General features: G+C 48.2%; 1 protein-coding gene across 3 annotated transcripts in view; it reads right to left on the reverse strand.

Moving 5' to 3' along the window:
• Positions 1–11,173, reverse strand: part of FDFT1 (farnesyl-diphosphate farnesyltransferase 1) — a 31,045-nt gene extending 19,872 nt beyond the window's left edge. Inside the window, exons 1-3 of one of the 3 annotated variants that reach the window (XM_036889014.2) lie at positions 10,985–11,173; positions 2,652–2,749; positions 1,697–1,880 (exon numbers count right to left, since the gene is read on the reverse strand). In XM_036889014.2, coding sequence (XP_036744909.1) covers positions 1,697–1,880; positions 2,652–2,749; positions 10,985–11,083 — 381 coding nt within the window. In that variant the 5' untranslated portion in view covers positions 11,084–11,173. Of the gene's footprint in view, positions 1–1,696; positions 1,881–2,651; positions 3,070–10,984 lie in introns of those variants that run through there. The other 2 variants (XM_036889013.2, XM_036889012.2) reach the window with 2 other exon arrangements.
• Positions 11,174–14,152: the final 2,979 nt, after the last annotated feature.

Raw genomic sequence — 14,152 nt, forward strand, 5'->3', positions numbered from 1 at the left:
GACCCGCTGACGCGCAGCCCCCAGCGCCGGGAGACGGTCTCACACGTGGGTGTTAGGGTGTTAGGACTTGGGCCAAGCTTCACTCCAGCCCTCTGAGCACTGTCCCCGGAGCTGCCCCTCAGGGCATGGTCCTCGCTGGGGAGACGGGCCTGAGGACACAGACCGCAGACCCCTATGTGGCTCAGTGAAATCAGGGGCGAAGAACTCCACACACCCAGAATGTGGTCAGGAAGGGGAGCCGCATAAGCTCTGGGCAGGCACTCCCACAGCCCTGGGGACCCCCATCTCTGTAAGGGAAGTTGTTTTTGTTTTTGGAGGTTCCAGCTAGAATATGCCGGTAATTTCTTAGAGTGAGACTACACTTCCATCCCACTTGGGTGCAGCCCTGTCTGCAGACTTCCTCTCCTTCAGCAGCTCCAAAAGTCACCCATGAAGGGCCACGAATCCCAGGCAGAGGAAATGCCCCTCCGCGCCCGGAGGGGGCTCCGCGGGGTCTCTGCCCTGGAACAGTCCCCGTCCAAGAGCTCTAACTCCTCACTCACTCATTCCTCGCAGATTCCCTTTCTTCTTCTGTATTGTACTGCACGGTATCAACTCCACCTGATTATTTTTCAGACTTTTTCTTCTGGTTTATACTGAATTTTATTTCTGGCTTTGACACTGAAGGTGTGACCTCAGTAAATTGAACAGCCTTGCTCTGAAGGAGCCCTTTTCAAACATTCTTGTGTAATGGGTGGGTTCCCCCATACCCCCCACTCAGGAATATAGATTTCTTTCAAAAGTAATAGCCACTTAAGAACTATTCTTCCCTAAAAATTCGGGCAACTGTGTACAAAAAGAAGGGCTTCTTTAGGCTATTAGAGGACGTGAAATTTTACTAAATCAAAGCTTTATTTATAAGATATGCAAGAATCACTTGTGTGATAAGAGATGCAAATTCCAGAAAAGGAGGAGCTAGTTTTCCAAAGCTCAAGATGTCAATTATAACCCATTGAAGTCCGACAAAATAGACTGCCTAATATTTATAAAATACTTGGTTTCTGCCAGGTTAAGTACTTGATATGTATGAGCTTATTCAATCCTCTCAGTTCTAACTTTACAAATGAGGCACAGAGAAGTTAAGGAACTGGTCCAGGATCACACAGCTTTAAGTGGCAGAGGACCATCCTGCCTCTCAGGCTTCACGCTGGCTGCCAAGCACCTCCCCAGCCCACAGCTGCTGCCGTAATGAGCAGCTTGTCTGTGCTACAGGCAGAGGGCACTCAAGAAACCAGCAGCGCTACACACACACTTGGGCTGCAGTACGTAGGCAGCAGGTTTTGTGCACTAGCTGAAGTGCCCACCTTCCACAACACTGGAATTCGAGTGCATCTTTCCACAGGAGGACAGAAACCCTGGCCTTCGTACATACTAGGGATAACGGCAGCAGCTAACACTGTTCCAAGAGCTTTACCTGTGTTGATAACTCCTTTAAACCTCACAATACTGTGAGGCAAAGAACTGTTACCATCTCCCTCTGGCAGCGGCCCAGACCCACTGGGTAACTAAGCACCAGGCCTCAGGTGCGGGCCACTGGGGCTCTTACTGCCACACGGCAAGTGTGGCCCTGAGCCTGCCTGCTGCCCCGTGCCCTGCTGCATGAGGGCTGCCTGACAGCACACCGCGACCACGCAGGAGAGAGGTATGACTGCACTACCGTGGGGAAGTCCTCCAGCACCTGCCGGTCCTTCTCCTTGCTCTCCAGGAACCGCCAGTCGGGCTCATAAAGGTAGGAGTGAAAGTTGTGTAGCAGCTGGACCTTTTCATCTGTGCTGATGGTCATGTCATCTTCCAGAGTGTCCAGAGCTCGGAGGACCAGATAAAATATGCAGACTGCATGGCTGTAAGAAAAGAACAGCTGTTAATATGCTGGAGCAAATATCCGAACAGATTTACTTTAAAATAATATCTCATTTATGTCAGGCCATTTTCTAAATCCTCTTACACCCTTTACCTCTACAAAACTAGGAAGGGATAGCCCAGCCCTCTCGTTCTTCAGGAAACACCTCAGATGGAAACAAAGGACTTCTGTAATTCACATAAAAAATGAATAAAAAACCTACAAGCTCATGTCACTACAACTCCCAGAATGAGCTACATTTGCCCAAAGACAACAACTGTACAAAGGCCAACAGAGCAAATGTGCAGCCGGAACTAATATTTTGGCAGATAAAAAATGAAGTCAAAAGACACAATAACTTCTAAGTACTACTATACATAAGAGCAACTGGTCTAAATCCACGTATGCAATCTGCACAGAGGGAACTTCAAAAGATTTAACCCAATCTGCTAGACATGCCAAGGGCCTAAGTGAGGGCAAACACTGCAGGTCCGGCTGCCAGCACTGAACACACAACCCCCTCCCCCGCCCTCCGCTTCCCCGCGGGAGGCCGGCCTGCAGGGACACCGTCTGCAGGGACGCCGTTCCCTGGGGCTGGAAGGGCATTCTAGAGTAAACCCCACCTCGGAAGCCCTTCCTCCCCGCGCCGAGGGCCGCTCTGGCCAAGCCCCAGGCAACGTGAGGGGCGCGCGCACACGCCCTTCTTCCCCGGACCCAGACGCCCCTGGGAGCGCCTCCACCCCCAAGTCGGAGGTGCTGCGTCAACACTCACCGAATTTCCCCCTCCAGCGCCTCGATCACGGCCGCGAAACTGCGGCTGGTCTCGTTCAGATACTTGAAGCAGGTCTTCAGGCCGCTGCTGAGCGAGTCCTGCGGGCAGGGCAGACACACGGCGGTGGCGGGCGGGCCGCGGCAGCAGTGGGGCCGGCGGCCGGCCGAGGGGCCCCGCGGCCAGTCCTTGCAGGGCCAGGCGGCGGCGGGCGGGGCGCAGCCGCGCGGGGCGCCCGGGCCCGAGCCCCGGGGCGCCGCGGCGGGGCTCAGCACCAGGGTCCGCTTGAAGAGGGACATGGCCTTGCTGCCGCACGCCGCGGCGGCCATGGGCGGCTCGGGGCGGGGGTCGCTTCTCCTGCGGACCCGAGCGGATCTGGGAGGCGCCCACCGGGGGGCGGGCCCGGCTCTCCCTCCACCCTACTGGGCGGGAGGGGGGCCGCCCCACGTGGGCTCCGCGCCTCCCCCTCCGCGCCCCTGTTCCCCAGAACTCGGGCTGCCCGGGGACCCCAGCCCGCTTCGCAGAAGCTTGCTGCCCCTCCCGGTGACGGAACCTCCACTTCCTCCACCTCTTCGCATCGCCTAATTTTACCACGAATCCCGCTCCCTTGGTTTGGCCAGACCCCCAGCGCCTGTGTCTGATCGCCTTCACTATCTGAGCAGGTCCCTTGTCCCCCACAGCCAACTGCCCTGGGCTCCAGCAAGAATCCTGTTGGGTATTTTAGCCAAAATGCCACCTGCCCCAGGTGCTGCTGCTTAGTAATTTCCCACAGACCGACCGTCTCTGCGGCTCCAAATCCCCGCTCTTACCGGTTGTATTCAGAATTGAACCCTGTTCTATACTGAGGTCTCTCTTCCCCTACTACAATAGCTTTTCTGAATAAAATACGTTTTAACTACTGTCCAGCTCTGTTTTTTCATTAACACTTGTTAAACCTCTTCTATCGTCTGGAAAGCTAGCTATTTCCCTTAAGATTTCTGATGGTCTTTCCCTTTCTCATTAGTGAGCCGCCGTCAGGAGCCGCTTCTTGAGTCGCAAACGTTCCTCTTTCCTAAGGAAAACAAAATCTGTTTTTCCATTAGGAAAAAAAAAAAGCCGCATTTTCAATGCAAGCCTATGAGAAACAACTGCAGTTATTTGTCTATTTTTTTTAATAGAGAAGTTCCCCCACCCATCCAGGGCCCCCCACTTTGAGAAACAGGAAATGTTTGCATATCTAACAACAGGAAAAGGGTTAAAATATATACGCATGGCAGAGCCACTGGTAGGAAATCCTCTAGTGACTCTGGAATGTTAACAGTGAACCTTGGACCCTGGTGGGGCCCAGGTGAACTGTTCTTTTTATTTGTATTTCCTACCAAAGGTGCATATTACATGGTCAAAGAAGAAAGTAAATCTTGAGTGGTCACAATGGCAAAATATCCTGCAGCTAAACCACCAGACTGACCTCAGTAACATCAGAATTGGAGCGTCATCCCTTGCAAAGCTTTCCGTGAAAGGGATTCCCAAAGAAAGCTCAAATATTTTTAAGAAAAACTAATCAGTGAACTGTGTGATTAGGGCTTAAACTAGTAAACTCCTCTCTGTATCCTTCAGGATGTACTTGATCAAGGATGCTAGAGCCATAAAGACAGTAACAGACCTTCAAGAACAGGGATGTTTCCATTTGGATGAAATACCCAGTGTAACCAACTCCCTGGTCATCTGAAGATATGAAAGCTTCAAGCTGAAGAAAATCCAGAGAATTCAAGATTGTCTTAACATGACAGTTAAATTGAACTCACCTGATTACTCTTAAAAATTGATTACAGTTATTGAATCCCAGGATTATAGTTTCTTTTATGTCAGGTGAACCTCTACTCTTAAACATGTTTAATGAAGAACCTTTTGCTGGTGTTGTAAAAAAAAATTACAAGAATTTCATTTCATTGCTAGGTTCAATAAAAAATTATTAGTTTAAATTAGTGTTGACTGAGCACCACGTATTAGTGAAATCAGTACAGTGTCTGGCATATTAAAATACTCAACAAAGTTCTGATGAATGAACGAATACATTCAGAGTATTTAAAAAGGATTCACCTACTCCTTCCCTCTCAAATGTGGAGAGGCAAGACTTCACCGTGAGAGAGCAACGGCGATGACGGAGCTCCATGCCCGCCCTTCACATCACCTGTCGTGAGGCCTCAAGGACTCCTTTCGCTGCACTGCCGGATGCTTTCATCCTCAGCTACACCTCGTTTTGAGGCCGATGTCTATCTAACCATAGATTCAATAAACGCAGGTTCTACAGCTCTGGTTCTGAAGAGCGACAGGCTGCAAGAACACTCCCCTGCTTTCCAGCACACCTCCCCCATTCCGACAAGGGGGCGAGGCCGATGCCTCAGCTCCCTGCCACCTTCCTCTCCTCTGCTTTTTCCTGCCACCTAGTTGTTTCAGTGCCTCGCCCTTTAACAGTAATTTCCTCAAGTTACCAGGAAGCCGTAGGAAGACGAGACCATTAAACACACTACATGTCCACTGCTTGACTCCCATGAACCAGAAGAACAGTAAAGCTAAAGCTCCTGCGGCCTGTCTGAGATCAGGTGGGCTCCCGAGACCTCTCAGGTGAGAGAAAATAGGGATGAAGGCCCTTGAGGGGAAGAGTGCAGTGGCCGGGAGCACAGGACCGACCCCATGGCCAGGGCCCCAGCCTCGAGCGGACAGACAGCCACCAGCCCTCCCCACAGCCTTGCAACACGACTTCCAGGAACACAGGCTCCCCACAGGAGTGAAACCCCACAAGCCTGGGAACTGAATCTGTCTAACAACATCAGTAACTTAAAAAATTACAATGAGGACAATGAACTAGTATTTACTGGGTAGCTACTATATGTCAAGTACAACAGAAACATTACCTTTAACCCCCACACAGGTAGACTTGTGAGAAGGTATTACAGATCTACAATTCACCGGCAATTGTCACAGCCAGATGTGCAGCAGGATTCAGAATTTTTAGTGTTTTAGTAAACAGGCAATAAAATACACACACAGTCTTGGGCATTGCACACCACGACTGATTATTAATAGGTCCTCAGCAAACATCTGAATAGTTACACTAAGAGGGATCAATTCAGGGCAGGTTTTGCTACCAAATGACTTTGGGCCAGATTTATTTTAAAAACTCTTTGCTTTCAGACCATTTTGGAGTTGGAAAATTGTGATTAAGGGATTGTGATCTGATCCTTATTTTACAGTTGAAGAAACTACCACTTGGAGGTTAAGTTACCAAATGTTATTCAGCTTTCAGAGTCACAATTTAGACCAACAGGCTTAAGGTTTTAATGCCAATAAAAGGGTTTTGACCTGATGGAAGCCAGGTCTGTATGACTACAAAATGCCTACTTTTTCCACTGGGAGCCCTTTGAGTAATGTCACCCAACTTGCAGGTAGCAGTATATGCTCAGATTTACTGAAATGCTCCTAAAAATTCACTATAAATGAAGTTTACCAAACCCTGAATTCCTACAGCTAAATCTTTCTGTGACAGAAATAATCAGTCCTCAATATCAGCCAAGTGTAAATTCTTTCCCCAGCTTTTTTGTTACTTAAGAAAGAAACTAATATTAAGGAAAATGTGTTTTCCTATACTTTCTCTTTTCAACTATTGTTTAAAAGTGGCTTGGGAGAATTTAAGAAGGGCTCAGAAAAAACTGTAACTAACAAAACAATGAGCTGTATTGTTCCTCAAATCTTAGCGCTAGAAGAGGAAATAATCAAGTCTCACTTTAAAAAATATTCCAAAGCCTACACTGAAAACTCCTTCTCCTACCTCCTCACAGAGGCCTCAGTTCCCCTCTTTAGAGGAAACCGGACTCACCTGAGAGGGAAGTGAGACCCAGGGCAGCCAATCTCTGGGCCCACATCGCGACCCTACAGATTGGGTCCCCCAGCTTCAGATGCTCACAGACCCCTCCTCACCCTGCTATTATTTTTGTTTGTAGTACTCATCTCCACCTGAAATACTTGGAGGTTTTTTTGGAGTATATTTGGAGTTTTTTTTTTTCCATTCTTTCTGTTCCTCTATAATGTTAGGTTCAAAAAAGCAAGCTCTTCACCTATTCACCATTTTATCTCCAGCACCCAGAATAAGAGCTGGCTTGCAACTGATGGTCACATGTTTGTAGAAGGAGGGATGGGAAGAGTTAATATACAGCCGAACTAGGAAGGGGCGGAAGGAACTAGAAATCATAGAGCGCTTGGGATGTGCCACGAGCATATGTGACCACAGTGCTGGGATCTGATCAGCTGTCTGGCCAAAGCCTGTGTTTGTTACCTAACTGGGAGCCTGGAGCTATTTAGACTAACCTCGGTTGGACATCTCTGAACCACCACTTGGAAGCTGTGTGACTCTGCAAAAAAGTTAAATACTTTCGGCCTACCGTTTCCTCATCTGTAAAATGGCAGTAATAAATAGTCCTTCTCTCTTCAGGGCTGTTGTCAAGATGGACTAAGTATGGCAAGTTACCAAATGGTTCACCAAATTTTGTGGCTCTTTTCCTCAGGACATGGGAGGTCTCCCCCACCTCCTTAAATCTGAGCTCTCCTCGTGACTTTTTTTTGGCTGAATGCCTCAAAGCAACATGCCTCAAGCAGAGGCTTGAAATGTGCTCGCCCCTGAGGTTGGCACTCTTCGCAGTTCCTATGTGCAGTCTCAGGGCTGGCCTACTGCGTGACGAGACTTATGGCCCTGTCTCCCCAGATACTTCCAGCCTACAGCCTGCTAGTCACCCCATGGTCTGCCACAACAAGACCAGCCAGTTAGGCAAGCCCAGTAGGTATCAGCCAAGCTGATACCAGAACTCCCCTGCCCTCCCAGAAAACTGTTAGAAAATTGTGACCCAAATAACAGCTGTTACTTTAAGTCAATACATTTTTTTTCATTGTGGTGAAATATCCCATTTCAAGTGTGTAGCTTAGTAGTACACTCACACTGTTGGGCAACCAACCTCCATAATGAAGCCACTCAGTTTGGGGACTGTTTGTTACTCAGTGAAAGCTGACTGATACACTGAGGTAAGAGACTTGAAGAGCTTAGCACAGTGCCTGGCAAACGTAACCCATTACTACTCTTACTAATCTGATTACTAACTCACAGTATCATCTCCTTCCTACCCCATTCTCCTGCCAAATTTGTCTTCCAAAAACACTGGTTTCATTATGTTCTGCTTAAATCATTACCTGCTTTACTGAATACAGTTCAGCTTCTGGATTCCCACACAGACTTACTGAACTTTATACTTCCAGCTTACTTATTACTTATTCTTCAGTTTTACCCAGATTGGCTTTCTTACTGTTCCACACACATTGTACTCAGTCCTACCTACATGGCTTGGCTCACACCACCTTTTCCCACTGAGCGTCCTTCCCACCAACCTAAATCAAGTATCTCTTCAAGGCCCTACACCTTGCAAAGCACTTGTCTGAAAACGTTTTGCTCCAAAACTTTCCTACTTCACTAAAACTTCCTGAAATTGAAATGTACTTGAAGAGTACTTGGCATCTACTTTTGTACTATGCTTTCCACAAGAGTGAATGTCCACTTTTCCACTGTGTGTCATACACAAAGGTGTGTTCAACTTTTAGCTGAATCTGGATAATCCTCTGCTTAAGTTGTCTCCATGGCCCATCGCCTTACCAAGAAGCAGCAAGGTGAGGTTAAGGCAGAGAGCAGTGGGGTCGAACTGCCAGGGTCAAAGACAGGCTGGGCCAGAACACCTGTGGAACCTCAGGCAATTAATTAACCTGTCTGTGCCTCTGTTTATCTATAAAACAGGAAAAGTGATAGCAGCTTCCTCATAGGGTTACTGGAAGGTTTAAATAATGGACGTAAGGAAGTGTTTAAAATAGTGCTCAGCACAAAGTAAGAGCTCAATAAATGTTGGCTATTATTATGACACCCTTTATCTAAAAGGTACAGATCTAGATTTAAAAAGCCTTTCAGCATGCATCAAGATCAAAGGCTAGGTCCTAAACCAGGACAGTCGGCAATCTGGACTGACCACAATTCTAAGTCCACAGCATGATGAGACAACTTAAAAAAGTCAATGAATACAGATGTAGGCGGAGGATGAGACAGTTTTGGAAAAGGACACTGCATTAGTTGTATCTGGACACCGGACTTCTTAAGGAAAAAAGCAAATACAGTGAAAACTTAATATATAGTTAATCTTGGAGATACAAAATGGTTTGTTATATAGTATTTTCAGGATATTTCTATTTGCTTGAAAAATTTTATAGTTAAAATACAATTTTTAAAGTTAAAGCAATCTTAAGCTATGTTAATTAGAAATACAGCATCCATAAGAAAGGAATTTTAAGTTCTGAAATGACCAGACCACACCTAAAGAGTACTATTCAGTTTTGGACACTAGATTTGAAAGGTAAAGAGACCGGATTGGTAAACATTTTGAAGAGTAATATATAGTAAGTAACTAAAGGACGCACAGAGAACAACTGGCTTGTATGTCAGTATTCTTAGAGAAATTATGAGAATTCTCTTAAAATACTTCACAAGTATTATACTACAAAGCAAGGACTGGACTCTTGGGTCACAGGAGAAAACAAAGACTCAAAGTCCAGCTCACTGAGAAGGGAACATCTGAAACCCGGAGCTGTATGGAGGCGGAGCGGGCGGTCTCCAGGAGCAGGGAGGTACTGTCACAGGAGGTGGTCAGGAGAGTGCACAAAGTGGATTATTAGTATTTGTCTTAGGTCGCAGATCCCTGGAGGAATCTGATCATAATGGACACTACTCCTGGCTCCAAACACACAAGGGTACAATAACACAAATATTGCAAATAATTCAGGAAAGGTTCAAGAACTCTTAGTAAGAATCTCTAATTAAACACACATTTATTGAGCAACAGACAGGAACAATTTAAATCTATTTCCCTTATGCATCCTCAAAAAGATTAATCCCCTGCCTGGCCAGAATGATTTTTCCCTTCTCTGAATTTCCTTAATGGCATTCACACATTTTGTCCCATTTACTTAAGTTTATCTTGTTTAAAAACCTGGTGGTTTCTTGAGGGTAGTGCACCCTTTGGTCACTAAAGGTACCTGAGACTTTGGGAACATAAAAGCAATACACAATGAACTATAATATGGGACTATGGGTCTGATATAAGGTAAAATAGTACTAGAAAAAATGGTTGAGGGCGATTCCCAGGTAACATGAAAAAGCATCTCACTACGGTCCCTTCCTAGGTTTTCTATCAAGTTTCATAATGCGTTATCGACCTGACAGGATGGTGAGCTCTTGGAGCATCTTGTTTGTCTATACATGCCATCCCAGCTGTACCCAGCATAATGCCTGGCACAGGGGTTTGATAAATGTCTGCCGAACGTCATCAGTGGCAGCACTCACTGAAGCTCGGCTTGAAGAATGAGAAGGATTTGGAGTTATGAGACAAAGGGAAAGAATTTTTTTTCTGATGGAAAACTAAAGTGTTTTAGAAAAGAACACCAATTAAGTACATTTAAACAAAAAACAGCATTTAACTATGATATTTCCATTGGGAAAAGAATTTAAATTTCCTGATATAACGCACTGATTCAACTGAGTGTCTCTATTAATTCAGTAATCACTTAAAAATAACTTCCTGGTTGGAATAAATACCTTTGCAAGCATTCATTTAACAGAGGGGACAGGAATGAAGCAGATGTAATATGAACAAAACCAGGTCCGGCCTTCAGGAAGCCAACGGCGTAGCTGATCAACTGACATACAGATAACTGGTAAGAACGCGGAAGACGAAATACGTGCTCACGAAAAGCTGAGGAAGCAGAGACTGATCAGACTTGCAGGAAAGAGAGAATCTTATGGACGAAGTGGTTCAACCACAAACTGGAAGGGTGAGCAAGGTTTCATTCCGGAATCGGTGTTCACGTGGCAATAGGTGCATGATTTATTACGTCCACAAAATTAGATCCTTTCCCATGTAATTTGCTCATGTAATCTCAGCTCTGTAGCTAACCTATTAGAACGCAGATAAACATCACTGCTCGCGAACATATGATGCTCAACTACCTGAACACCAGCGTCTTGAACGGGCAAAAACATTTTAAGCACCAAGACAACCTGGGGAAGGGGTGTTGAGGACAATGGAGCCAGGCTGGGCGGTAGGGCCGCCAGACCGGCTGGGGTGTGCTGCCCGCAGGGCGAAGGGCTCCTGGGGCGTTGGGCACCGGGTTGCTGCGCCCTTGGCCTTCCGTTCCTACCCGGCAGGCCAGACCGGCCGCCCGCTGCTGCGCGCAGCCTTCCCGCCCCCGCTGGGATGCAGGGATGCTCGGCCCACCTGGTCCATCTTGGGAATCACCTTCCGCCGGCCCCCCATCTTGAAGCGTAACAGGTTGTAGAACTCCTCGGGGTGCCCCAAGCACTTCACAAACTCCATGCTGGCGGTGGTTAGCGGGGCTCGGGCTTCACCCTGCAAATGCCTCGGGCTGGCAGCAGCCGCCACTACAAGGATGAAGCGGAGGCAGGGCGGAGGGCGGAGAGGGGGCGGGCCCAGCGCGGCGCGCCCCGCCCTGTTCCCGCCCACGTCAACAAGCCTCTGGCTCTCGCGCCGCTTCCCTTGGGCTCGCGGGGTGGGCTGACTGGCGCTGATTGGCCAGAGCCACTCGCACCAGGAAGACGCCGGCCAATCGGCTGCGGGATGAGTCTGGCGTGACGACCACTCCGTGGGAGCTGACTGGAGCGGAAGTAGTAGGCGGGCGAACGGGATTGGTGCTCCTCGCGAGGCATCCCTTCGTTTTCTTCTGCTCGCTCCGAGCGCGGGGGACCGAGCCTCAACGCTCCAAGCCTGCGGGCCGGCGCCCGGCACCTGTAAAGACCAACGGTCCTGCTTATAAGCCCTCTACGCGGGTAGTCGTCGTATTTGTCCTGCCGGCCACGCTGGCTCCTCGGCGACGCGCTCGGCTCGCGGCCGCGCCCCGCCTGTGCGGGGTCCGCGCGCGGCTGCGGAGCGGGTGAGCCCCATTCCCCAGCTGCCGGTCTGTGTGCCGACACCGGAGAGCCCAGCCCAGTTTACTCTGGAGGTTCGGTGCGCATTTCCCCTTGCCATAGAATGTCAGCTCAGTGATGACCGATCTTTGTTTCGTTCCCTAACACACCCCAAAGCATCTAGAGTAGTGCCCGGCACATGCTAGGTGCCCAGGGAATACTCTGAATTGGGCCGCACCTGGGACACCTCCTCTCTGATGTCCCCCAAACAGTGCAAACGTAACGTGCCCGTCCTCTTTCCCAGAGAACCTGCTCCTTCCGTGACTGGCACTAACAGCCTCCCAGATGCCTAATAGTAACTCCAAATTACCATCCCTAAATCCTCTCTCCCTCTCCCCACCCTTTCTCTCCCTACTTTTTTGAAGTCATCAATTCACAGCACCTAAAAAACGAATGTCGCATTTTAATCTTGCTTCTCTGCCCCATCTTGGGTTAAGCCCCACCTTTTCTCCCAATTTTGAGTTTGATCTCTCTTTGCATCCGTTCCCACGTGACAGCTTGAGTAATTTACCTAAAACATCCGCTTGACTATGTTGCTCTCTTGCCTACAATCCTTCAATTTTAAATTCCTCCAAGGAAATGCCTTTCAAGATAAAATTAAGGATTCTGGCATAGAATAAAAGCTCCCTCATCATTTGGCACCTGCGTCCCCCCCTCCCAGTTTCCATGGTGGCCTCCACCAGTCACTTCCCCCTCCCAAGCCCTGACCCAGCCCTGCAGCACTTCGGATCCCACACAGGCCAGGGCACTTCACTCCCCGGGCGCGCTGGCCAGAGCACGTCACCTGCCCCAATGCCTTCCTGCTCTTCACCCAGCTTACCCGTCACAGCTCAGGCGGAATCCCCTTCTTCAGGAATCATTTTCTGAAGCTCCCTGGCCTCTCCTTTTTCTGTTCTTTACATTCAACAAACATCCACTGAACACTGACTACGTGGCAGACCCTGGAAACAACAAAGATGAGCAAGACATGGTTCCACCCCGAGGAGCTTCCAGAGACACCAGACCAGAGGAAGAGACAGACGCAGGAACCACGGGCAGGCTGCTCCAGGGTGTGCCATCGTGGCATGCAGATAATTCTGAGCTGAAAACCACCAAGGCCCCAGACACTTGGACGTCCTACCCCATAAAAATAATTTAGACGGAGGAACTGACAGGAGGAGAGCTATTGCCATAGAGAGCTAGATTATAATATAAACTCGGGGCGGACAGGAAGAAATGTGAGAAAGTCTGTTAAAATTTTTCTGAGCCTCATTGTTTCTGCATTTCGTTTACCAAACAGTCTCTTTTCATCATCCTGTGGATTGCTTCCCTCTTCTCTTGAAGCTGCAGCCCACCCCTCCACTATCTCCTTGTCAGCATGTCCTATATACCTCACTCCCCCTTTCTTCAGAATCCTTGTCTATGGCTGCCCCTTACGTATGTAATTCTTTGTTTTTTTTTCTATTAATCTGTCTCATATGTCAATTTGATTCTTAAACCTGCTGGAAAAACCTCGAGGGCCCAAGGAAATGTCTTACCCAACAGACAAGGCCAATGTGACAGTGCTATTTATTAGGGACATGACTAGAGCCTAATGCAGCTCCCCGGGTCTGAGCTCAGTGCCCAAGCAGACACTGCATTTACCACTGGACAATGGCCAGGCCACAGACAACAGCAGAACTCTGACCTATAACCTCTGCAGCCATAGGCCCGGTATGGTCAGGACTTGGTTAAATGGCTTCTCTACACTTTGCCCTGCTCCAGCTCCCCTCCCCTCCAGTCAGAGCACACCTGAGGCCTGCCTTGTCTTCACCATGAAGTTCCCTCTCCTGGCCGGCCTCTGAGTCTGCCAAATGCAAATGAGAAGTGACACTCAGCGGACACCCTTGCTTTTGCAAGCTCTGAACAAAGAACCTCATTTGTTCTTATTCCAATGGTCTTCATTTCCCCCGGGTCTCCGTACTCCGATGGTCTTCAGTGGTTACTCTCATCCTGGCGTTCTCTCCTCTGTCCCTGCCTCACTGCGAACCCTTAAATTAAGGTCAGAGATCATGTTTACACTAACACTTGGCACAGCGCTTATATGCCACCTAACAAGCCTCTACTATTCGTTGAATTGCAATGCTTGAAATCAGGACTGTACTGGAACTTCTGAACAAGGTGGGCAGCCACTTGTCCCCCCCACCCTCATGAACAGCACTTTCCCAAACCTACTGAAACGCTCTTAACACTACTGCAATAAGCTGGCCTCCGCCTTTTCATATAGGGGTTTCTTGTCTTTAGCCTTGTATTCCCAAGCCTAGAGTTTAGGAGACAGAAATATTTACTGAATGGCTAGGGCCACTGAAATCTAATATTAAATACCAGTTTTTCCACAATGTCAATTATCATGAAACTCCAGCTCATGAGATAAACCTTTCCTAGAATCTGTTGATTTCTCATTGGCTTCTCTTTCTCTTGTCCCTTAAATACAAGACTTTCT

The sequence above is a fragment of the Manis pentadactyla genome, chromosome 1 (genome assembly GCF_030020395.1).
Source record: "Manis pentadactyla isolate mManPen7 chromosome 1, mManPen7.hap1, whole genome shotgun sequence".
Classification (NCBI taxonomy): domain Eukaryota; kingdom Metazoa; phylum Chordata; class Mammalia; order Pholidota; family Manidae; genus Manis; species Manis pentadactyla.